At 34.6% G+C, this 24,166-nt stretch overlaps 2 protein-coding genes and 1 pseudogene across 3 annotated transcripts; 2 read left to right on the forward strand and 1 right to left on the reverse strand.

Annotated features, from left to right (window-relative positions):
- Positions 1–1,032: 1,032 nt before the first annotated feature.
- Positions 1,033–20,013, reverse strand: LOC120158667 (annotated as a pseudogene).
- A 371-nt stretch (positions 20,014–20,384) lies between these two features.
- LOC120158703 (pentatricopeptide repeat-containing protein At4g21190-like) lies at positions 20,385–21,351 on the forward strand. Of its 2 annotated transcripts, XM_039169494.1 has the most exons (4): positions 20,385–20,582; positions 20,686–20,784; positions 20,991–21,134; positions 21,248–21,351. In XM_039169494.1, the coding sequence occupies exons 1-4, from the start codon at positions 20,499–20,501 to the stop codon at positions 21,263–21,265; spliced, it is 345 nt and encodes a 114-aa protein (XP_039025425.1). In that variant the 5' UTR covers positions 20,385–20,498; the 3' UTR covers positions 21,266–21,351. The 2 variants fall into 2 exon arrangements, with proteins under 2 accessions (XP_039025425.1, XP_039025424.1); XM_039169493.1 differs by lacking the exon at positions 21,248–21,351 and having other exon boundaries at positions 20,991–21,240.
- LOC120158791 (pentatricopeptide repeat-containing protein At4g21190-like) lies at positions 21,286–22,424 on the forward strand. The gene is made up of 2 exons (XM_039169545.1): positions 21,286–21,459; positions 22,242–22,424. The coding sequence occupies exons 1-2, from the start codon at positions 21,286–21,288 to the stop codon at positions 22,422–22,424; spliced, it is 357 nt and encodes a 118-aa protein (XP_039025476.1).
- The last annotated feature ends 1,742 nt before the right edge of the window (positions 22,425–24,166 follow it).

The raw sequence follows: 24,166 nt of genomic DNA on the forward strand, positions 1-24,166 counted from the left end.
AGGTGATTTGGACAAGCGTCGATCAACTACTGGTTATGTGTTTACTTTTGCAAAGGCACCAGTCAGTTGGAAGTCCACCTTACAGTCAGTTGGAAGTCCACCTTACAGTCAACAGTGGCTTTGTCTACTACAGAGGAAGAGTATATGGCAGTTACAGAGGCTGTGAAGGAGGCAATTTGGCTTCAAGGGTTGCTTGGTGAATTGGGAATGGAACAGAAGCACATCAAAGTGCATTGTGACAGTCAGAGTGCTATTCATTTAGCAAAGAACCAGGTTTACCATGCAAGGACGAAGCACATCGATGTTCGATATCACTTTGTACGAGAGATTCTAGAAGAAGGTGGAGTCATAATCCAGAAGATTCGGACCACTGAGAATCCTGCTGATATGTTGACAAAAGTGGTAACTGCGGTCAAGTTTAAACATTGTTTAGACTTGGTCAATATTGTTACAAATTGAAAGATGAATTTGCAGACACTACTGAACATTGGATTTTTTGAGAGACGTGTGTGGAATTTGCCAAGGTGGAGATTTGTTGGTTTTTGACAAATATCCCACATTGGTTTTGTATAAGGAGGAGGGGAAATTCTTTTGTTATAAATAGAGCCCTCCTCCTCTTTAGTTTAGCATCCCTCAAATATAAGCATTCTTCTAAATTAAAGGCTATTTGTATTCTTTCTTTCTCTTTGTAATATTTCCTCTATTAGTGAAATATTATTTTAGTAGTGTTCGATGAGGTAGGCATAATTTTGGCCTAACCTCGTTAAATTTTGGTGTTCTCTTTATGTCTATTTAATAGCTATTGTCGGGTATAGTTATTGTTAATTATTGTCCTATTAAAATTACTTGTCTTGGTAGTTCTGTCTAAGGAAAGTGGATTTTAAGAGGGACCATTTATGACCCCTCCTCTTTCCTGGGAATCTACCTTGGGGTGATTTTTAGTACAATCGTTTTCACACTAGTCACCTAGATAATAGTTTAAAGGTGAATTTGTTATTGGTGGAAATTAACCCGAATTCCACAACACCTGCCATATACATAAACCTTGGAAGAATGGTAGACGAAATGACACAGAATTATATTGTACAGAGACAACTTGAGCATTCATTTTGATGAGCCACTTTTCTGTTTCTGTGGTCTCTGATGGCTCCTTGGGAACAACAAGTCGTTAAGTTGTCTCTCAGCACTATACTCTGAAGTGGCCTGCAAACCCCTCAATTCAATTAAAGCAAGGTGTCATACATTGAACAAGTTCCAAGAAAAAAATGGAATTGACATACCCGGGCATTAAATGCGAATCTTAAGGTTTGAATTTGGGTTCCACAGCAAGCTCTCAGCACAAACCCAAGGGAATCTACACTGATAATAGCTACCTCCTATAATTGTTTGCAAACAAAATGAGTAATAGCTTCCAACTTAAATGGTGATGGATAAGGATGGAAGCATGGTTCTACGTCAGAAGATGCGAAGTTTTAAAATTTTAGGACGAGCGAAAACAAATTATCAACAGAAAATACAAACAACATACTAAAATTATATGAGACGGTCACCCCCGGTAGATGGTGATGGACAGACAGGTAGGGGGTATATTAAAAAAAAGAGGGGGGACAATTTATATGCTCCAGAACCTTAAAATTTTCACACAACTTAGAGTATAGTCGAGTCAAACAAGGTAGCTATAGAAGAACAATCAAGACAGCAGACTTCAACACCTCAGATGTTTTCACAACCTTTAAATTATTTCTTTTTACCTCTACTTGAATACCCTTGCATCTCAAACAGAGTGATTTGAGTGCTTGCGTGGTCTTTTCTCCACCGGCTTTCAAGCGATAAATAATCTTGGAAGCTGCGTGTGCAATAACATCAGGTTGAGCTTGCTTGAAGTCTTCTAATTCAACATCTGTCTGGAGAGTCAACAGAAATAAATTATCATCCTGAAATCTTATATAGTGGTAAAAGGCTAAAAAGAAAATTAAATAAAAAAGAGACTATTACTCTAATGGCAATAGCAAAGGCATGCAGAAAAAAAACATATGATTTGTCACATAAAAGTTGATGCAAAATGTAATATGAATATAGCAGGCTGTATCATAGAGAACATTCAATGTTTCAAAAAAGGCGACAAGCCTATACCACTTAAATTATTCCAAGAAATGATTGTTCTAAGTCGAAAAGATGTATCAAGCAAACCATATATTTATAAAAGAATGACCCTTGATTACAGCTATAAACAATGCACATCAGTCACCAGCATGATTCCATTTGAGAAAAGCAAGACCATAACCACTGCTAATATCTCACACACATAACATAGATGTCCATACGTTAATCAAACCAAATTTACAAGAGGAAAGGAATGAGAACCACCGAAAATAAAAGCCTTTTACAAACTTGATGTCTATGTGCTGTGATTAGCTGAATTTTAATCATCTCTAATTTGTAAAACGAATACCAGTTTGTTGAGATTTCATTTTTCTCTGATTCTTCTGATGTTAAACGATCTTCTGATAATTCTGATTCATTTCTGCGACCATTAATTATGTCAAGATCTTCTACTTTGTATCCCTCACCTTTTGCATCCTGGCTTGTAGTAGAATTATGAGACTGATTGGTAGATATATGCTTCTGAATTTCAGAATGTTCTTCAGTGAAGGCAGGTCTTAGAAGACCTTGAATAACTAAACCATCCGAAGGTTGTTCCATTCAGTCTATAGGATCATCTGATGCAACCTACAAAACATAAATAAGAGAAAACCCATTGGGAAAATATCGTCAGCACAAACCATGCATAATAGATATTTTATTCTAGAAACAGATGTAACCATGGGGTAAGGTACTTAAACTCAAACTTAATACATGTTAGCAAATGCTATATGTAGACACTAATTTTTCAGTTTGTTTTTCATTATTATTATTATTATTATTATTATACATTATTATTATTATTATTATACATTATTATTATTATTATTATTAAATAAATATTACAAAGCCCAATAACCAATCCCGTTTACAACCCAGAACCCTAAACCCAACTAGGGTTTTCATCCTCAGCTCCCAGCCGCCGCATCTCTCAGCCGTTGGATCTGAGAGATCCAACAGTCCATAGAAAGAACAACAAGAAGCCCTAGGGTTTCTAACCCTAGCACCGCCGCCGCTCCAAGCTTCCAGACACTTCAACCTTTGCTGCCAAGTGCTCCAACCGCCACTGCCGACGATGCCACTGCCAGGTGCCTCGGCCAGCTTCTGCCACCCTCTTCGAAGCCTTCAGAAGACTCCAGAACGCCAGATGACAGCCCACGACCATCCCTACGATGAGTCACCATCCTAGCTTTGGTCACTCACCGAGGTTTCCATTCTTTAAGCAGTCCGAAGATGAGCATCGGGGGTGGCTATAAAAGCCACCGTTCCCTGCAAAACAAAAAAAAAAGGAGGAAGGGATAGGGAAAAAACCGAGAAGACAGCAACCAACAGCAAGCAAAATCCATAGCAACAAAATAAAGAAAAGAAATAGAGAAGAACTTACGACCATCACAGCCCTCCAAACCGTCTTCGAACCCTTGAAAACCCGAAGGTATAAAACCTAGATCTAGGAAATTCTAGAGGGATTTAAAAGAAACATAGTTTGGATTTTCCTTTGGGGATTTGAGATCTATATTTTAGGGTATTTTGAATTTTCCAGCCACCGACGACGGTGCCCGGCGGTGACCATCGACGCCGGAGCACGACGGCCGATCGGTGCCCGGGATCCCTCTAGGCGGAGGGTTTTAGGAGAGAGATCAGTGAAAAAAAAATTCTAAGAAAAAATGAAAGCAAATAGCCCGAAGGGCCGGTTGAAAGGGTATTTAAACCCCTCCCCAAACGACGTCGTTTTGGGGAGGGTATCTGTGTAATTTCCCTTATATGAAAACCTCGTCCACAGTCACTCCTATTTTGTATTCTTTACAAATTAGTTACTGCTATCAGCTTCTAATTATTTTAATTTGGTCGTTATATTTTATTTATTTATAATTTAGTCATTACCTATATTTTATACATATTTAGGATAAATATCACATTTAGTCCCTAAAATTTTGGTAACATTTATTTTAATCCCGAAATAATTAATTAAGGCTAAATTCGAATTAGGTCTGTGAATTTTAATATTTTACATTTAAATTATATTGTTTTAATTATATTTATTTTAGTCCCTAAAATTAATAATAAGAAAAATAGCATGTTTAGTCACTGAAATATTAAATAATTAATTATGATTTAGGATATTTAATTTTAATATATTCTAATTTAGTCATTAATTTTAATATTTTCAATTACAAGTTTTATTGCTTTATATTTTAAACTATAAAGTTTTAATTTTATTTATTTTGGTCATTATTTAGTTGTATTTCAATTTTATATGTTTTTTTTAATACATTTATTATCATTATCATTATTATTATTATAAATATCTATATAATAAATAATTTTTTTTTATTTTTTTTAATTTTACAAATTACTTTTAAAGAATTATATTAAAATATATATTTATTTTTCAAATATTAAGAAATGACAGTCTTAAAGCAACTGGATGCTCATTTTCTAATATTTTTAAATAAATAAATATATTACTTTTATAAATTATATCTATTTTTATAAATGTTTTAATATTTTTTTAATATTAAGAAAAGAGCTGTCTTAAAGCACCTAGAAGCACTTTTCTGATATTTCTAAATAAAGAAATATCTTATTTATATATATAAATTAAAAGATTTTCTTAAAATTATAAATTTGAAATAATAGAATTATAATTTAAATACATCTTTGAATATTTAAAATTCTAATAATAAAGACAATTTATAATTAATAAAGTACCAATCTTGGGCGTTGTGGGGGTGCTAATCCTTCCCCAAACGTAATCGACCACGAATCCCTTTTTATTATTAAAAAGAATGAATTTTTGGTTAAAACGCATACTAGTTTATCTTTTAACTGATGTTTTCTTAAAAACTCTTTTAAAAAAAAATTTAGGTATTCGACCTACCTGATCCAAAAGGCCGATGACGACTCCCAAAATATTTTTTTAATCAAAATCATTTATTTATTCGTTTTATTTTTCCCATCAAGTTAAAAATTTGTGCCCGGGCAAAAACGGGTTACGACAGCTTGGCGACTCCGCTGGGGATCTGGTCAAACTTTAAAATCAATTACAAATTGTCTCTATTAATTAGAAATTAAAAATTCATATATTTAATTTATAATTCTTTTCTTTCAAAATTTTATATATATTTATGGTTTTCAAAATATTTTTATATTATTCTTTATTAATTGTTTTTATTTTCTTTTAAGGTATTAAATTTCATTTTTATTTATTTGTTTGTTAGAGGTTTAAATATTTCTCCTCACACACAACACTTGCATTGCATAACATAAGCTTTATGATCAAGCTTGTTCCTTTTAAGTGGGAGTGAAAGCGAGCGACGTCTTCGTGAGAATTTATTCTCCGTGTCATACCAAGCAAGTAACTTTCGGGGTTCATATGCTCTATGTCTTCGTGGAAATTTATTCTCCGTGTCAGGCATAGAGAAATGTGTCCCCTCGAATTGAACTCGATCCATTTAAGTCTGTGATGGACTAGGATTGAGGGTTTGACAGCCTAAGGGGCATCAACAAAGACAATTCGGGTACCTTTACTCCTAGAACTGAAACCCTGCATATAATAAACCCTAGAAACTCTCGATCTGAAATCATGCCGAAATTTTGTTCAAAATATGTATACACAAAGGAGAAATAAGCTCTAGTTTTTAATTTATTTTCTTTTCTTTTCTTTTTCATGAATAAATGCATGCGAACTAGTAATCATGCGGTTAAGTTAATTTTTTAAACAAAGCATGGAACTAGAAAGCATGAGGTTAAGATATACCATGATAGATAGAATCTTTTCTTTCCATTAATTCGTACTAACTTTTTTATTTTTAATTTTGCTCTAACTTGTTTACATTATCCTGAGGAAACTGTCACCAAAATCGTGTATCATTGAAAGAAAATGAGATACCAGAAATAAAAGAGCAGATGTCCAAGATGATGAGAAGAATATCTGTTTTGGCCAAAGGAAAAGAGATTCTGGCACAAATAGAGACAGTCGTCATTCGTATTCACAAGTTATCTGGAGATACCCAGGAAATGGTGACAATTGTAAAAGCTCCCAGAGATGAGAAGAAATCATCGAGGTCTAGTCTGCTCCCGACGTCTAAAACTCAGGTTCAATCCAAGACAAAAGGCGGTTCTCATTTTAATGCTATCCTTATATCATATAAAGAGTTATATGAGAAGCTAATAGAAGCACGAGAAGTGGCACCGTACTATATAAAACCATTCCAACCTCCGTATCCGAATTGGTATGACATCAACGCTTATTATGAATATCATGCCGGAGCTCAAGGACATACCATCGAGAATTGTCTTGCCTTCAAACGTCGAGTCCAAAGTCTTTTGGATCATGGAACATTACAATTTATGATAAATGATCGACCTAGTTTGGTCACTAAAGATCCTGCAAGATTAACACCAAAAGTGTTCAAAGGTAAGAACATCAGTAGGGGCGCCCAAAGAGAAGAAGATTTGCTGAGATCTGGGGCTCAATTACATCATCTAAAGATTGCAAACGATAAATTGAGCACCAAAATGGAAACCATGCATGAAGATTTCCAGAAGGTCAGTAAAGGCTTTCAAAATGCTGGTCTAGGAAACACCCCAGAAGAGTGGATAACAGGGGTTACCAAACTGAAAAAGAACTGTAACATACATGAAGGACGAGCCAAGAAGTTTTCTCACGATTTAAGAGTTGCAAAAGAAAGATGCAATACATCTGTCAGTGAATTAAAAAGATGTCAAGACAAAAATCAAAGGTTATATATGGCTATGACCAACATAGAAGCATTATATCAGATCCATCATCTTGAGATCGATACTGAATTAGAAATCACTAAGACTAGAAACAAGATGTTGGAGAAATGTTCAGATGAGTATAGAGATCTTGTACAAGAACTTCTTGAACATAAAGGGTCTCTTACAAAGGAAAACGAGCAACTCTGAGAAGTGACATAGAAGATGAAGGAAAAAGAGAATGTCATGGAAGAAGCTGTAGTCCAAGACAAGAAATATGGCCCATAAACTGATAGACTAACTTGGCTTTAGAGGGAAAGTTATCCCTTATATATAAAGTTTTGTTGAAATTAGGACCGAAAGTTGTCCCTTATATGTAAAGTTTTGTTTGATGTAAGGAAACTTTTGTGTTAAATGAAATTTTTTCTAAGATGATCACTCTTAAGTAACACCTTTTCATACATGCATTTGCATTTTGCATCTTTGCATTTTTATGTTTGTGTTTACATTTACATCATGCATTAAATCATATTTTAATGTTTATTTATTTTCAATATCAAAGAAAAGGGCAGTCTTAATATAACTGGATGTCTTATTCTTGTATTTTAAATAATTTACATTTTCATTTTTCTATTTTGCATCTTTGCATTTGTATTTTTATGTTTACTTTTGCATTGCATAGTTTGCATTCTTATTTATATATTTATGCATTTTTGCATTTACATTACATTTTTTTATTTGTTCAAATATTGGTATATACATTAATTATAAAAACATGTAAATAATTAATGAAAGGTTTTGTAACAGTAAAATCAAGATCATTCATTCATTTTACTATACCATCATCATGAAAACAATGGAGCAATCTTATGAGGGACTACAAGATCAGTGGCCAGAATAATTGACAGGGTTACCTAAGGATATAAGGAAAGAAACCTCAGATTCAGTACCAGAAATATGAGGAGAAATTTAAGATGATGGATGAAGCAATCAGAAAAATGAAAGGTGTTAATACTTTCCGCAAAGAATTAGAAGCAAGAGAGCTCAGCTTGGTTCCAGACTTGGTTATTCCCCATGAATTCAAAAATGCATGATTTTGAGAAATATGATGGCACCAGTAGTCCCCTAATCCATCTGAGAATGTTCTGTAGAAAAATGGAAGGATATTTAAGTTCTGATTATCTGTTAATTCATTGGCCCAACAATAGTCTGGTATAATCAGTTGACCCAAGAACAGATCAAGAGATGGGTTAATTTAGCTTATGCATTTTTGGGACAATATCGGTATGTTAAAGGCTTAGCTCCAACACGTATGAATCTTCAAGGAGTAAAGAAGAAAGCCAATGAAAGGTTTCAAGAATATGCCTTAAGATGGAGAGAGGAGTGGTGGCACAAGTTCAACCTCCCATGTTAGAAAAAGAGATATCACGTATGTTCTGTGATTCCCTTCCCGCTCCTTTCTTCGAGTTAATGCAGGCAAATCCGACGAAGGAATTCGAGAATCTTGTTACAAGTGGAGAATTACTTGAGAATGTAATCAGCGAAGAAAACTCACAAGTCACATCCAAGAGCTCGAAGGATCGGAAAGTGAAAGCTGATGATGTGAATGAATGTAGCATCCATAGTCCCCGCAATTGCAAAAGGAAAAGAGCAAGTAGTTGTTCGGATCGACCAAAGAAAGTCATGCGATCAAGAAAAACTTTGGAAGTGTTCCAAACTTCCATTGCAGACTTGTATCCTCATTTGGTTAAAGATTAATACATTACACCAAGACCAACGAAAATACCACCTAACCCTTCTGCCCATTGCTATGATCAAAATAGCTTCTGTAATTTTCACTTGGGGGTAAAGGGGCATTCAACAGAGAGTTGTTGGCCACTATTAAAAGAAATAGAGACGCTTGTTGACAAGGGGGTCATGACACAAGAGATGATCAATAAATGGGGGGCAAATGAGGACAAGAACCCTAGTCTGATTACACACACAATATTAGAGGAGTAATGATGCATAAACAAGTGGAAGTGTTATCTACAACTGTAGTTCTTTTCTATTTTCAGCATCTTGTTTGAACTTGTTTTTTTGTTCCTTTCTCCGCATTTTGTGCAATAAATAAACCTTTGTTGCTTTTATGGTTATGAGCAAGGAATTAAGTTTTAATCTTGAAATTCTTGAGTATCAAGTAGATTAAATATTCTTTTAATTTTTCAAGAGTTATAGATCTTTGGCAAGTGGTAAAGTTATATCTTCCATATCCCATCCAACGCTAAATACTTAACCCTTACCAAAACCAAATCCTGACACTACAATTATCTGAGACTTTAAAGTCATGTCTCTACTTGTTTTTGAGACACCAAATCCAAATGTTTACCTTCTCAAGATCTCAAAAGAACCAAACTTTCAAATTATCCGTGAATCTTCCTGCAAGAAGAGACGAGATGAGGCATTATGGATCAACTTATCGAATATAATTTTGAGTGATTGGGGTATACTCAAAGAAAAAGAAAAATAGAAAAAGAAGGATTGATTTGAATAAATATGTCATGCATTAATTACATTTTCATGTAAATAAAGATTAATCTTGAATATTCATCCCCAGGGGATAATTCTTTTTACAAAGGCTTCTATGTATGAGATGATGAACGACATTGTTTCATTTATCCTTTCAAATATATGTATATATATATCCCTTTTTGTCCCCTTTTGAGCCTATAATATTTTTTCTGATTCAACCTTAACCAAGGATCACTCTCCATATTGGGGGGCAAGAAGAAGGATATATGCTCACGGGGATAAGGATGGTAAATTACAAAGGCAAATCTTCATGAATTGAGGAGAGCTTTGAAGTACAGGGTAAATCAAATACAAAGTGCTTGAAGATCAATCCATTCAAGAATAACGAAAGAATTCTCGAAATGCAAGAGGAAAAGAAGGTTCTCAAAGCAATTGGAGTCATATACTCTTTCAAAAAAAAACAAAAACAAAAAAAAAAAGGGAAAAAAGGAAAAAAGGAAAAAAGGAAAGAAAATTGAATCATGATGGGTGACTCATTGAGCCTCAAGCTACAAGATTGATCAAGTGCAATAAGTTCACAAATTTATATTCAACAAGAAGCACAAGAAATACTGGAGATGAAGGAATCTTATGGAAAAATCCCCAACAAAGCAGATCCAAGTCAAGCAAGGCAAGATTGAAGGCATCATAATGAATTGATCTTTGGTTCAATTACACTTAAAACACTTGTTTGAGCATTTTTATCCATTTCTTTCATAACCATGAACCATGGCCTACGTTACGTACCTGAAAAGTCCATTCTAATCATACATTGATTTCTATGTGAAAGGGACTATCTTCAGATTTCATTCCGCTTCTCAGGATTGATTTTTATTTACAAAATTGTTTTTTAAATCTTTAATGCATGATATAAAAAATGATAAAAGGGGGTTCAAAATGTAAATTTTTAAATAACATCTTGGAACCAAAGGAGGATTCGAGTTGAAAACCTGAAAAGGCGGCTCGAATATTGAATGGTGCAACAACGACATGAGAGACGATCTTAAGCTCTTGATAAAGCACCGCACATCCCAAAGGTGTTCCTGAGATTCGGGAACCAAGAAGTATCTCCATCAGATGAGATAACAACCCTTCCTTCAAGATAATAGAAGCTCAAAGAAGACATATGTGCTTGACTAACCTGAGAGACCTTACTTTACCAGAATCAACCTACACCTCAAATCAGTCAATAATTTTGACACTTGCCATAGGACTATAATTTTTGAATGATTTAAAAGAGTAGTTGATTTATTTAATATTCTTTAAATTTTGTGAACCTGTGATAGGCAACATTTTACCAAATTCTTTTATTCTTCGATAAAGAAAGGAGGAAAAAAAACATTTTCAAGACAGTCTCAAATGAAGAAGGTCCTTGAAGAAAGTTGTCGTTTATTTTACCTCTAGAAAAAACGAGACCAGAATGATGAAGCATTCTTGAAAGCAAGTGGTCCAAAAAGCCTGAAAGTTTGGAGAATTGAACTTATGATGCTCTTCCGTGACATTATCAGCAACTTATCAAGAATGATTACCTTATTCTAAAGGGAGATATTGAAAGCCCATTTCAACTAAACCTTTCCATGGTTTGGGAAGAGTGGGATATGTAGGTGTCTATCTTGAAGCAGCATGAGAGACAATCATTGGAGTTGAAAGATGAACTGCATGATCGTCTTCATTAAGAATCTTCTTTTCAAGCTTCCTCTGCTTTTTCTTTTTCCAAAAATCATAGCCTGAGTTTCGTCTTTGCTTGTAAGTGGGGTCATTGCATAATTGCTTCCTATGTTCTACCGGAAGAAGTGTGTCAGCAGCCTTAGCCATTTGAGCAGCACATATAAAATTTGTCAACTCTGCAATTGATGAATACGAACCACATCTCACCATGGTTATTGAAGCCTCAACCTCTGAGTACCATGTTTTCGTCAAGTATAACAGTTTATTCTCCTCGTCAGAATCAGAATTCAGGATTTCCTCGGTATCAGAAGAACTATCAATATCTGTGAAACCATCGCGAAAGATCGCTTCATAATCAGATGAGTAGTTATCAGAACCAACATGTTGCATGAAAAAGCATGTTCCGGAACTAGCCTTCACTAAAAACAAGGTTCACTATGTCAACCTGGAATGAATTACCAAGCGATTTATACCACTCTGTCTGACTAGATCCTTCCAGATCCAAAAAAATGGACAATTTATTCAAAGAGGCATATATACCTGACATTTCTGTCAGAATGATTGAGCACTTCATAAGTTTGTGACAACATGAAGAGAATTCCTCCAGCTACTTGACAACAATGTTGTTTAGTGATACCAAAATGAGAGTATTCAAGATAAACAGATTTGTGTAAAGATCACGAGTACCCATAACAGTGCATTGTCAAAATTAGACCTCGTGGGGATCATGATATTCCAGTCAAACAGACATTGATAGAGAATCACAAGCAAAATATTGGGGTATCTTGAAAGCTCATTTCAGACAGAAATGTTTCATGTAGGACATCCTGAAAGCCCACGTCAGTATGAATATTCGGGCATTCTAGAAGGCTCATCTCAACGAGAAGTAATGTGAATGCATTTTTAACATCTGTATATATACATGTTAGGGTATTTTTGAAGGCCCAATTCAGAAAGATCCATGCGATCCATCTTGAAAGCCCATTTCAACCAGAAATAGAATGGTGGGGAATTTTGAAGGCTCATAGTAATATGAATATTTGGGCATTCTCGGAAGCTCATCTCAGCAAGAAGTAATGTTGAGCACACTTTTAACATATGTATTAACAAATGTTAGGGCACTTTAAAGGTTACTTCAGACAGATCCATATGGGACAATTTGAAGGCTCAGATTAACAAGAAGCAATTGCTAGGGTATGCTGAAAACCCCCTTTCAATCAGAATCAGGAATGTTGATGTATTTTGAATGTTCGTATCAACAAATATAGGGGCATGCTGAAGGCCCACATCATCATGTGTTAAATATCATTGATTTGAACAAATATTTCCAATGAAACATAAATGTATGAAGAATGAAAATGGAAAAAAAATGGCAGTCGAGCTGACTATACATAATTGCTTCATTCATCAGACAGTTGCATTATGGTCCTATTGTTGAAAAAATATCTACTCAGCAAGTGTTGTTTCAAATACCCAATCTTCTTAACTAAGTGTCACATGACAGCGTGTTCTTTAAGCTACATCATAGTTGCATAGATAAAGATGGTCCCCAGGCAGACCATTCAATCTAGGGTTCAGTTCCTCAAAATCTCAGTTTTGAATTTTGTATTCTGTGTGTCAGTGATGATTGGAAATATTTCTTTGAGATTCCTGACAATTAGTTTCAATCATACTGTTGAGGCTACGAAGTCGTTTTTAACATCAGTTTTCACTTACTTGATGATATTGAACAAATAAAGAGGCTCAACTTATGTTATTCTTATTCCCGTTGTTACCAGGGTTATCATTACCAGCCAAGGTGAACTGAGCATTCATCCATTTGGTTTATCCTGTGTGTTTCATCCCCAGCGACAAGAATTCCATAAACCTCCTTCTGTACATGGATCATATAGCTGAAGTGTTTCTACTTTCTACAATGCTCATTTCGAAAGAAAACGTGATCGATGTCACACTTGCCCTCAAGTGAAATTGGTATCTCTTATTCAACTCGGCACTAGCATATATCGAGAAATTGATCAACTTTTTGGTCATACCAACATCTCACTTGTATCCCCACTGAGTTTTGTTCTCAAGTGATCTTGTGACATCATACAAAAGCTTTGAACACTATGCAAAGAGCTTTATTTGATTGAGAAATTTGAGCAGAAGCCACAGGAAATGAAGAATGCATTGTTAAATGTTTACAAAACATCTGTGAAGAAATCACAAGAAATGATGAACGTGTTGTCAAATGTTTTACAACAAGAAACTAGTGGAGCCAACTAAAGTTGAATAACAAGTTGCCTTGTTAAAGATCCAATTAGATGTGGAGACATGAAAGGAATCGGGATACATCCTCCTTATAATGTGTTGCAAGATTCAAATCAGAACAGACATTTCTCTCCTAATTAATCCCTGCTGAGTATGACATATCTACATCTACACTTTTCAAAGATGATAGACTCTTTCTTCAAAGATGATAGCCTATCTCTTTAAAGATGATAGATTATCTTTTCAAAGATGAAAGCTTTATTGGATTTCTATACAAGTCCAGACAAAGAAAGTCGATTTTATCCAGAAAAAATGGGGCATCAAGATCATATTTCTGATTACAGCAAGACTTCTGAGACTTTAATGCAAAGGAAGAAGACACAAATATACAAGATTAATCAGATGGTTCTTCAGCTTTATTGCATAGGTTACTACACTGATATCCGAAGGCAACCCTGGAAATAAATGATCAAGTGAAGGAAGACCAAGTTCACCACTTTGAAGTTAAATGAAGATTGCATCAACATTCATGCATTCATAAGAACATCATTTACACAATAGACAATGCATTACATCAATACATCTGAGTGCATTCAAACATGCAATTTTACAGATCTTCGTATGAACAAGAAGATTCATGGTGAAAAATACCTTACAAGAAGAAGGTAGAATAAAACCTTAAATGCAGGATTCACGCAAACATCTGAAGAATAAATGGACGCAATTCACAAGAATGAGCATTATCTTTATTTTGGGACATGTTACCCAATCAACAAATTATTTCAATGAGAAAACACTTTCCAAAGTTTCTCATTTACTCTTTTCTGAAAATGAAATTATTGAATAGTAAGAAAACGATTTCCATAGTTTCTTACTTAGTAAACTATTTCCCACACCTGTAAGCCCTTCAGTGCATGATATTTTCAAAACCTTCGAGTCATCCGTAAGCCCTGCAGTGCAGGATGTTTCCAAAAAAAACCTTCGGGAGCTTTTTGATGTTTTCAAAACCTTCGAGTCATCTGTAAGTCCTTCAGTGCTGGATGTTTTCAAAAAGCCTTCGGGAGCTTTTTGATGTTTTCAAAACCTTCGGGTCATCTGTAAGTCTTTTAGTGCTTGATATTTTCAAAACCTTCGGGTCATTTGTAAGTCCTTCAGTGCATGATGTTTTCAAAACCTTCGGGTCATCTGTAAGTCCTTCAATGCTTGATGCTTTCAAATCCTTCGGGTCATCTGTAAGCCCTTCAGTGCATGATGTTTTCAAAACATTTGGGTCATCTGTAAGCCCTTTAGTGCTTGATGTTTTCAAAACCTTCGGGTCATCTGTAAGTCCTTCAGTGATTGATGTTTTCAAAACCTTCGGGTCATTTGTAAGTCCTTCAGTGCATGATGTTTTCAAAACCTTCGGGTCATCTGTAAGCCCTTAAGTGTTTGATGTTTTCAAAACCTTCGGGTCATATGTAAATCCTTCAGTGCATGATTATTTCAAAACCTTCGGGTCATCTGTAAGCCCTTCAGTGCTTGACGTTTTCAAAACCTTCGGGTCATCTGTAAGTCCTTCAGTGCATGATGTTTTCAAAACCTTCGGGTCATCTGTAAGCCCTTCAGTGCTTGATGTTTTCAAAACATTCGGGTCATCTGTAAGTCCTTCAGTGCTTGATGTTTTCAAAACCTTCGGGTCATCTGTAAGCCCTTCAGTGCTTGATGTTTTCAAAACCTTCGGGTAATCTGTAAGTCCTTCAGTGCTTGATGTTTTCAAAACCATCGGGTCATCTGTGAGCCCTTCAGTGCATGATGTTTTCAAAAAAGCCTTAAGGAGCTTTTTGATTTTAAAGCCTCCGGGTCATCTATAAAACCTACAGTGCAAGATGATAAGACTTCAGAGCCATTCATAAGACCTCTGGGCAGAATGTTTTCAACATTCCCATCCTAATTAAAAGAAGCCAAATGAAAAATTATTTTCTTTTCGTCTTTGCTCTATTCTTGTTAACACAAGAATGAGCAAAGAGGGACAGCTGTAGACACTAATTTTTCAGTTTGTTATTATTATTATTATTATTATTAATATTATTATACATTATTATTATTATTATTTATTATTAAATAAATATTACAAAGCCCAATAACCAGGCTCGTTTACAACCCAAAACCCTAAACCCAACTAGGGTTTTCATCCTCAGCTCCCAGCTGCCGCATCTCTTAGCCGTTGGATCTGAGAGATCCAACGGTCCACAGAAAGAACAACAAGAAGCCTTAGGGTTTCTAACCCTAGCACCACTACCGCTCCAAGCTTCTAAACACTTCAACCTTTGCTGCCAAGTGCTCAAACCGCCACTGCCGACGATGCCACTACCAGGTGCCTCAGCCAGCTTCTGCCACCCTCTTCGAAGCCTTCAGAATACTCCAAAACGCCAGATGGCAGCCCACGACCATCCCTACGGTGAGTCACCAGCCTAGCTTTGGTGACTCACCGAGGTTTCCATTCTTTAACCAGTCCGAAGAGGAGCATTGGGGTGGCTATAAAAGCCACCGTTCCCTGCAAACAAAAAAAAGAAGGAAGGGATAGGGAAAAAACCGAGAAGACAGCAACCAACAGCAAGCAAAATCCATAGCAACAAAATAAAGAAAAGGAAGAGAGAAGAACTTACGACCATCGCAACCCTCCAAACCGTCTTCGAACCCTTGAAAACACGAAGGTATAAAACCTAGATCTAGGAAATTCTAGAGGGTTTTAAAAGAAATGGAGTTTGGATTTGCCTTTGGAGATTTGAGATATATATTTTAGGGTATTTTGAATTTTCCGGCCACCGTTGGCGGTGGCCGACGGTGGCCATCGACGCCGAAGCACGACGGCCAATCGGTGCCCGGGATCCCTCCGGGCGGAGGGTTTTAGGAGAGAGATGAGAGAAAAAAAACATTCTCTCTTAGATAGAGAGAGAATAGAAAAGAAAAAATGAAAGCAAATGGCCCGAAGGGCCGGTTGAAAGGGTATTTAAACCCCTCCCCAAACGACGCCGTTTTGGGGAAGGTATCTGTGTAATTTCCCTTATATGAAAACCTCGTCCGCAGTCACTCCTATTTTGTATTCTTTACAAATTAGTCACTACTATCAGCTTCTAATTATTTTAATTTGGTCGTTATATTTTATTTATTTATAATTTAGTCATTACCTGTATTTTATACATATTTAGGATAAATATCACATTTAGTCCCTAAAATTTTCATATCATTTATTATAATCCCGAAATAATTAATTCAGGCTAAATTCGAATTAGGTCTGTGAATTTTAATATTTTACATTTAAATTATATTGTTTTAATTATATTTATTTTAGTCCCTAAATTAATAATAAGAAAAATAGCATATTTAGTCACTGAAATATTAAATAATTAATTATGATTTAGGATATTTAATTTTAATTTATTCTAATTTAGTCATTAATTTTAATATTTTCAATTACAAGTTTTATTGTTTTATATTTTAAACTATATAGTTTTAATTTTATTTATTTTGGTAATTATTTAGTTGTATTTCAATTTTATATGTTTATTTTTAATACATTTATTATCATTATCATTATTATTATTATAAATATCTATATAATAAATAATATTTATTTATTTTTTATTTTTTATTTTTTATTTTTAAGTTTACAAATTACTTTTAAAGAATTATATTTAAAATATATATTTATTTTTAAAATATTAAGAAATGACAGTCTTAAAGCAACTGGATGCCCATTTTCTAATATTTTTAAATAAATAAAATATATTACTTTTATAAATTATATCTATTTTTATAAATGTTTTAATATTTTTTTAATATTAAGAAAAGAGTTGTCTTAAAACACCTAGAAGTCCTTTTCTGATATTTCTAAATAAATAAATATCTTATTTATATATATAAATTAATAGATTTTCTTAAAATTATAAATTTGAAATAATACAATTATAAATTAAATATACATCTTTGAATATTTAAATTTCTAAAAATAAAGATAATTTATAATTAATAAAGTATTAATCTTGGGCGTTGTTGGAGTGCTAATCATTCCCCAAACGTAATCGACTACGAATCCCTTTTTATTATTAAAAAAAAACGAATTGTTGGTTAAAACGCATACCAGTTTATCTTTTAACTGATGTTTTCTTAAAAACTCTTTTAAAAAATAATTTTTAGGTATTCGACCTACCTGATCCAAAAGACCGATGGCGACTCCCAAAATATTTTTTTAATCAAAATCATTTATTTATTCGTTTTATTTTTCCCACCAAGTTAAAAATTCGTGCCCGGGTGAAAACGGGTTACGACACTATATAGCTATGAACTCGGATTTTACTTCAAGTCGTCTTCCTAGCACTTCTTCCAGACTAATTTGCATTTAGTATTTAACATGAAGTATCATTACCTCAGTCAAATTTTTGGCAAAGTACATAGGATGAGATGAACGCATTGTCTCCAATTTTGCCCAGTCTCCAAGAGTCCCATCAGAGTCATCTTCATCAGCTTCATCTTCAAAAGCAGCAATCCACTCCTACAAACGACAAATTAATATTTGAAAGGAAAAGCTAAATCCATCTTCATATTTGATCGCTAAATCCATGCATAAGTTAATTTGAAAGGAAAAGGGATAAGAAGGTAAATGGCCAAACCTCATCATAATCTTCATTATCATTGTCGTCGACATCATCATTGTCGTCATCTTCAATATCAATATCTTAATCGTCAATTTCCTCAATTCCAAAATCAACTTCTGATGGACCTGATAACTCAATTTCCTTCATGATTTCTGTAGTGCCAAATCCTATAATGACTTCTGCAATTCAACTCGAAATGATGCCCATTTGAAAGTTAGAATGGTGTAGTAGTTAAAATGTCAGATCAAGGATATTAAATAGAATATGCAATACATATCTCAAGAATCAGTTATGAATTGGTTACATGGAAAAACAACACTAATGTCAAATTGGAAAAGCGAGAACTGCATTCAAGATCTAAATAGTCTAGAGACATGCATGCTAGTCAGGAATTAGCAAAATTGTCCGAAAGAAAAACGTTGCATACCACAAAGTTATTTTCTACAGTAAGACTTTGCAAAATATCTTCATCACTTTTCACGTGCAGGTATACATCTGCAAGGCATCAGGGAAAAACTTCAATTTGCCAATTGAGGCTGTCAAGCTCAAATACTTGAAACAGGAATAGTCAACTTACTTCCATGCTCATCAGTTGCAAAAGGCAAGTCTGGCCACATAATATTTCCATGAACTTCACCATTTATCATCCCCGAAAACATAACTGTTGCTTTACTATTCACCTGAAAAAGACATAAAACAGCCAACATTAGCCATACAAACATGCTGAATAGCAGGAATCAGAAGCATAAGAGTACATATTTCAAATGTTAACCAAACCAAAATGCATAAAAGACATCTAATTTACTATTCTTCAACAAGAATAGCATATACAAACATGTTATTTACATTAAAGCCATTCCTATGGAAGTTGATTCCATAATCAACAATGAATGCAATACCTCAATGATCGTCCTAGAGTTTTCTGCAGCTGTGAGTGTAGCATCATTACTATTTTTAGACGTAGACTCACCAATCTCTTCAAAAGGATGGAAATTTGACCTTCCATTCTGCTTGGCAGGATCAGCTGCTGAACCTAATTGCTCTGCTGTTGCTCGAATGTTGTTCTTTACCCTTCTTGAAAGGGAAGCACTATTTAGCCTTCCAAATTCATTCCTGCAAAAACAACTCTTAGGTTTTGCTTGGCAAGATGGAAACCTAATCGAAAAGATGGAGAATTGAAGGAGTAAAAAATGGAAAAATATATTTTTCTTTCCATTGGTTGTTTGGCAGGAAAGAAAGAAAGAAAGAAAGAACGAATAAAAAACTTTATATTCACTGCATATCATGAAAATGGTAATCTTTTCTATTTTTTCATACCTATCACGCTTAAAATTTTATTTTGTTTCTTCTTTTTCATTCTCTTCTTCAATCCTTGGATTTTTTAACTCAACCAAGCGCATGCTTATAACTATTTAGCTTTATCTCCAGACACATTTTACACAAAACAATTTATGATATTTTGCAGAATTTGACAATTCTTTTCTTTTGCAGTCTAAAAATGAGTTACTAGGGGAAAATTTAAAATCGCAAGAGAGAAAAGAAAAATCTAACAAGTAATTACTAAATAGGAAGACATAAATTAAACTTAGTACCAAGTTACGTTGAAGCCACCACCTCGAAACAGCCAGCGAGAGGTGACGTGGCAACTAGTAACCTCACCAGAGCTGCAGGTAGGATGAGAATCTACTCAAACAGTAAATGCACAACATATACAAAAAAAAAAGTCAAGTCTCTGTTTGGCAGCTAAGAAATTGCAAGAAAACTTAAACAAAAAGCTAAAACATATTGCAAACTCAGTTGAGGTGAGGTGAGGTGAGCTGCTTCATTAACAAAGCTAACTTGAGAAACCGTAAACAGTATAAAAACTTGATGACTCAAAAATGTAAAAAAAGATGAGGTGAAAGATAGGGAGGAGAGTTACGGTGTAAGGAGGAGTAGAACAAATTTGCAGCGGTGGGGAATCGAACGGCCATAGCTGATTCTGTCATAGCTGATTCTGTCATCATCATATCAAAAAAGGGAAATTAATTGGGTTCGTTGTGACTCACTCTCCTGACATATGAGAGAGTGAGGGGTCTATTTGTGATACACAATGAGAAGATGAGGCATAAAGGTGCAGTTCATCTGCGTATTTTCCGCAACCTTACACGTGGGAAAACTTGATCGGATACTAAATTTTATATAAATTTTATCTGAGAAAAAGACAAATAAGCCCACACACACTTAAATGGCACCTTGTTTGGAACTTTGGATAACCAGAAAATCAGAAGAAAAAAAAACGGAACAAAGGGGAAAATTATCTTCTATCTACGACATTGAAGCTATCTCTTGGGACTTAAACATCGAACTCTTAAGCCAGTATGCCTCTTCCAGTCTCCGTCTCCTTTGAGTAATTGTGTTTGGTTGCTGAGAAAATGCTGGATTCATATTTTAAGCTTTTTTTTTAACAAGAAAACTGTTTTGTTAACGGTAACTGATGCTATCGTAATTAATCAATGTTTGTTCTTATTCTTTCTGGTTTTGCGTTATGCCAGGATGCTTTGTTGCAGATATGATCTGCCACTTATTACTAAAAGATGGGAATCAGTTAAAATAACTCAGAGACCTAGGAATACCGTGGTACGTTTTCAGTTGAAACTTCAGTATTATAAGAATGTGTGTATGCTATTTTTAAAATTTAATGGTCCTTATGATGAATCAGTAAATCTCAAATGATTTTCAGGTATGCGCAGCTAAAGGTCCAAGGCCTCGATATCCTCGGGTATGGAAATCAAGGAAGAGAATTGGGACTGTCTCAAAATCAACTGAACTTGTTGCTTGTGTAAGTTGTTCTTGCTTTTACTATCTATATGTAAGTTAGATATTACCAAAACAAATATCCTAGTTGGTTGCTGATTTGGGAATGAGTGGGTTAAGCTGGGTTTTTCATGGTAGAGTGAACTCGTACATGAAATGATCGTTGTGAATTTGATTCTTTCTATAGCAATCTTGAGATATAGCCATCTATTATTGGTCATGCTTTTGTAGGTAAAGCAACTTTCAAATGTCAAGGAGGAAGTTTACGGTGCTCTCGATTCCTTTATTGCGTGGGAACTAGAGTTCCCTCTAATTATAGTGAAGAAAGCATTGAAGATCCTTCAGAACGAACGAGAGTGGAAGAGAATAATACAGGTAACTAACTTTCATTTCAGATTGTTTTTCTAATATCTCTTTAATTTTATCCTTGCTTTTGGCTTTCTACATTAAAATGAGATTAGTCTAGGAAAGCGCACTTTCACTTGCAGGTGATAAATGGATGCTAAGCAAAGGGCAAGGAAGAACAATGGGAACATATTTCACCTTACTGAATGCTTTGGCAGAGGACGGGAGACTTGAGGAGGCTGAAGAGCTCTGGGCCAAACGGTTTTCTGATGATTTAGAAAGCACCCCGCGCATTTTCTTTGATAAAATGATTTCAATTTATTACCACAAGGAAATGCATGATAAATTGTTTGAGGTATTTGTATTGTCATCTCATTCAAGACTCTTATTGTGATGATGTGCTTTATAATAATTTGAATGTATAGGTTAGCCTTTTCTTTTATCTTCCCTTGATTTCTCCGAGTAAGCAATGTACTGCATATAGTTCTGATCCGAAGTCTGGTTTTATAATCCCTTGAAACACCATGTAGCAGAGTTGAGATGGTTCGTGAAAATGAAAATAATGTGGTATTGGAACACCTTATGGTAGAAACTCCTGTAATCCAGTAACTTCAAATCTGCCATCGTTCTTCTGTTTTTTTTTTTTTTTTGTGTGTGTGCTTTTCTTTGTCAATAGGATACATAGCAGTCTTCATTTCCTCTTCTTTTAAATCTTCTATCGACTTAAAACGACAATCGGTTTGGTTTTAGGCACTAGTTAATTATGCATTTATAATTCCTGACTTAGTTTAGGCTCCATTTCATTGTTGCTTTTACTTTATGATATTTGTATTTTTTTGTCAGTTCAATTATTTATTTATTTTTATTATTATTATTATTATTATTATTATTATTATTTTTGCTTACGACTTTCTAATGGAAAGAACAAAAAGAAAAAGCATCAAACAAACAGAGGCTTTAGCAATTTAAGTTTTTAAATACGTTATGACCCTATGAGTGAGTGATGGATGTTCTAAACTTCTTCATGCCTACTAATGTAACCAGTGCGATAGTTTTATTGGTATTTGCTGACATGGAAGAGCTTGGGGTCAAATCAAGTATATCAGTTGTTCAATAACTGGAATTGTCTTCTAAAAGTTGGGCATGTTGGACAAGTACGACAAATTAAAGAAGAAATATCCACCTCCGAAATGGGAATATCGGTACATCAAAGGAAAGCATGTCAGAATTCAAGTAAAGCCGGTACAGGAATTTGATAAAACTGCCAAAAGCATCACTGAGGACAAGGAAACTGAAGAGATTTCGAGCATGAGCAAGTAGAAGCAAGTTCAAATAAAGTAAAGCAGCTACAAGAACTTGATAAAATTGCCACAGGTGTCACTAAGGACAATGAAACTAAAAAGAATTCAAGTTTAGAGCATGAGGAAGCAAGTTCAAATAAATTAAAGCAACTACAGGAAGTTGATAAAATTGCCAAAGGTGTCACTGAGGACGGGGAAACTGAAATGAATTTGAGTTTAAAGCATGAGGAAGCTGAAACAAGTTCAAATACATTCAGTACTGAAGCTAGTATATAACTTCTTAATTGATCGATAATCTTATATCCAGCAAGCCTTGGCCTTGATAGTTAAGTGCAATATATTTGATCTCAGCAGCAAGTTAAGGAAAGGTATATGACAACCCTTTCTCATGTCATGTTATTTTGTATCAGCACTCTTTATAAGGTTATGTTTGTTCAGGGCTTCATGTAAACATGCGCAAGCTGTAGGAGGGTAAGAATTCTTTCTTCCTTTTCTCATAGACAACTGAAAATTATTTGATGAAGTTGATGATTGAATTCGAGATACATAGTTGTGAATGGTGACTTAGCTTTCTTGGAGGTTATTCATGGTTGATATGGATGTCATCTTTGCTAACATCAAATTGAAGTGTAAAGACTACCGTTGAAAGAGTCTTAGTTTCCTTGATACATAAATTTATTTGGGGGGGTGAGAATATTGTAATGGGTTGAGAGTTTAGTCAAGCCTTTTGCTTTAAGAAGTAAATATATTTGATAGCCATTGGAGTGTAAAAGAAGGCAAATCAGGGAAATAAGGCTGATTATAAGAACGTACTTAAGTCGTGCTTCACCATATTTCTAGTTCTGGCAGGGCGAGGTTTTGGTACAGTTTTATTGTTGTGTTGCATGATTGACCTGCTATCGTCTTACGACTACTTAGGTCTTTGATGCCTTTGTCATTGGAAAGGGTGACAGGATGCCCATGATTCCATGCTGCATGATTATTTTAGTACACAAATGGTAAAGCATTTACCCAGGTGTATAGTACGAAAACTATGAATATCAGCCCTTTTTCTTTGTCTGTTCATTGAATCTCTGCCAATTAAAGAGCAAATATCGTACTTACAATTTTTCTTTGCTTGTTATACACCCTAAAATAAGTTCTGATAAAGAAATATTGTTTAGATCTCTTGAGTTTTGAAAAGAAGAGGTTTTAGATTAGTCTCTTTGGAAGTATTGTGATAACCTTGTTAACAACACTAAATTGATCTCCAAGTAATCTAACGCTATTAACAAGACTCACTTTCCTTAATCTTCAAGTTCATTGATAAGTTGCTACTATCTAGTCTACTTTGAATTCTTGTTTCAGCTTGTCGTCTCACAAGCCATGCCATGATCCTTGTGAAGATCACATCCTTTCTGTATTTCTTGGCACGCTCTTCACTGTGTAAGATTGCCTAACTCTCTTTCAGTTTCCACGACTTCCCATAGGTCATGAGCTTGTATGGAGGTCCTCATATTCACTACCCAAATATGATAACTTTCCAACAAGTGGAGATTGAAGCCTAGTCTTGAACCATCAAGATTTGTTTTAAAGACAAAGACCTATTTGCATCCCATCCAACCATCTATTTGCCTACAGGTAAATCTACCAAACCCAATTGTGACTATCATCAAGAGCCTTAACCTCTGATGAGTGTTCAGAATCGTTAATCTTTGCTCGTTATTTCTTCGGTTTTGAGGATTTATTATTGCTAAATTAGTCGTGTTATGTTTGTTTTCG

Source organism: Hibiscus syriacus, unplaced genomic scaffold, assembly GCF_006381635.1.
Source record: "Hibiscus syriacus cultivar Baekdansim isolate YM2019G1 unplaced genomic scaffold, ASM638163v2 tig00111330_pilon, whole genome shotgun sequence".
In the NCBI taxonomy this organism is placed as follows: Eukaryota; Viridiplantae; Streptophyta; class Magnoliopsida; order Malvales; family Malvaceae; genus Hibiscus; species Hibiscus syriacus.

Excerpts from the sequence above, each read along its gene's own strand:
- LOC120158791 (XM_039169545.1), top strand. The coding sequence starts at position 21,286 with ATGGGAACATATTTCACCTTACTGAATGCTTTGGCAGAGGACGGGAGA. Across the intron at positions 21,460-22,241 it reads TGCATGATAAATTGTTTGAG|TTGGGCATGTTGGACAAGTA; the intron begins GTATTTGTATTG and ends GTCTTCTAAAAG.
- LOC120158703 (XM_039169493.1), top strand. The coding sequence starts at position 20,499 with ATGCTTTGTTGCAGATATGATCTGCCACTTATTACTAAAAGATGGGAA. Across the intron at positions 20,583-20,685 it reads AGAGACCTAGGAATACCGTG|GTATGCGCAGCTAAAGGTCC; the intron begins GTACGTTTTCAG and ends AATGATTTTCAG. Across the intron at positions 20,785-20,990 it reads CAACTGAACTTGTTGCTTGT|GTAAAGCAACTTTCAAATGT; the intron begins GTAAGTTGTTCT and ends ATGCTTTTGTAG.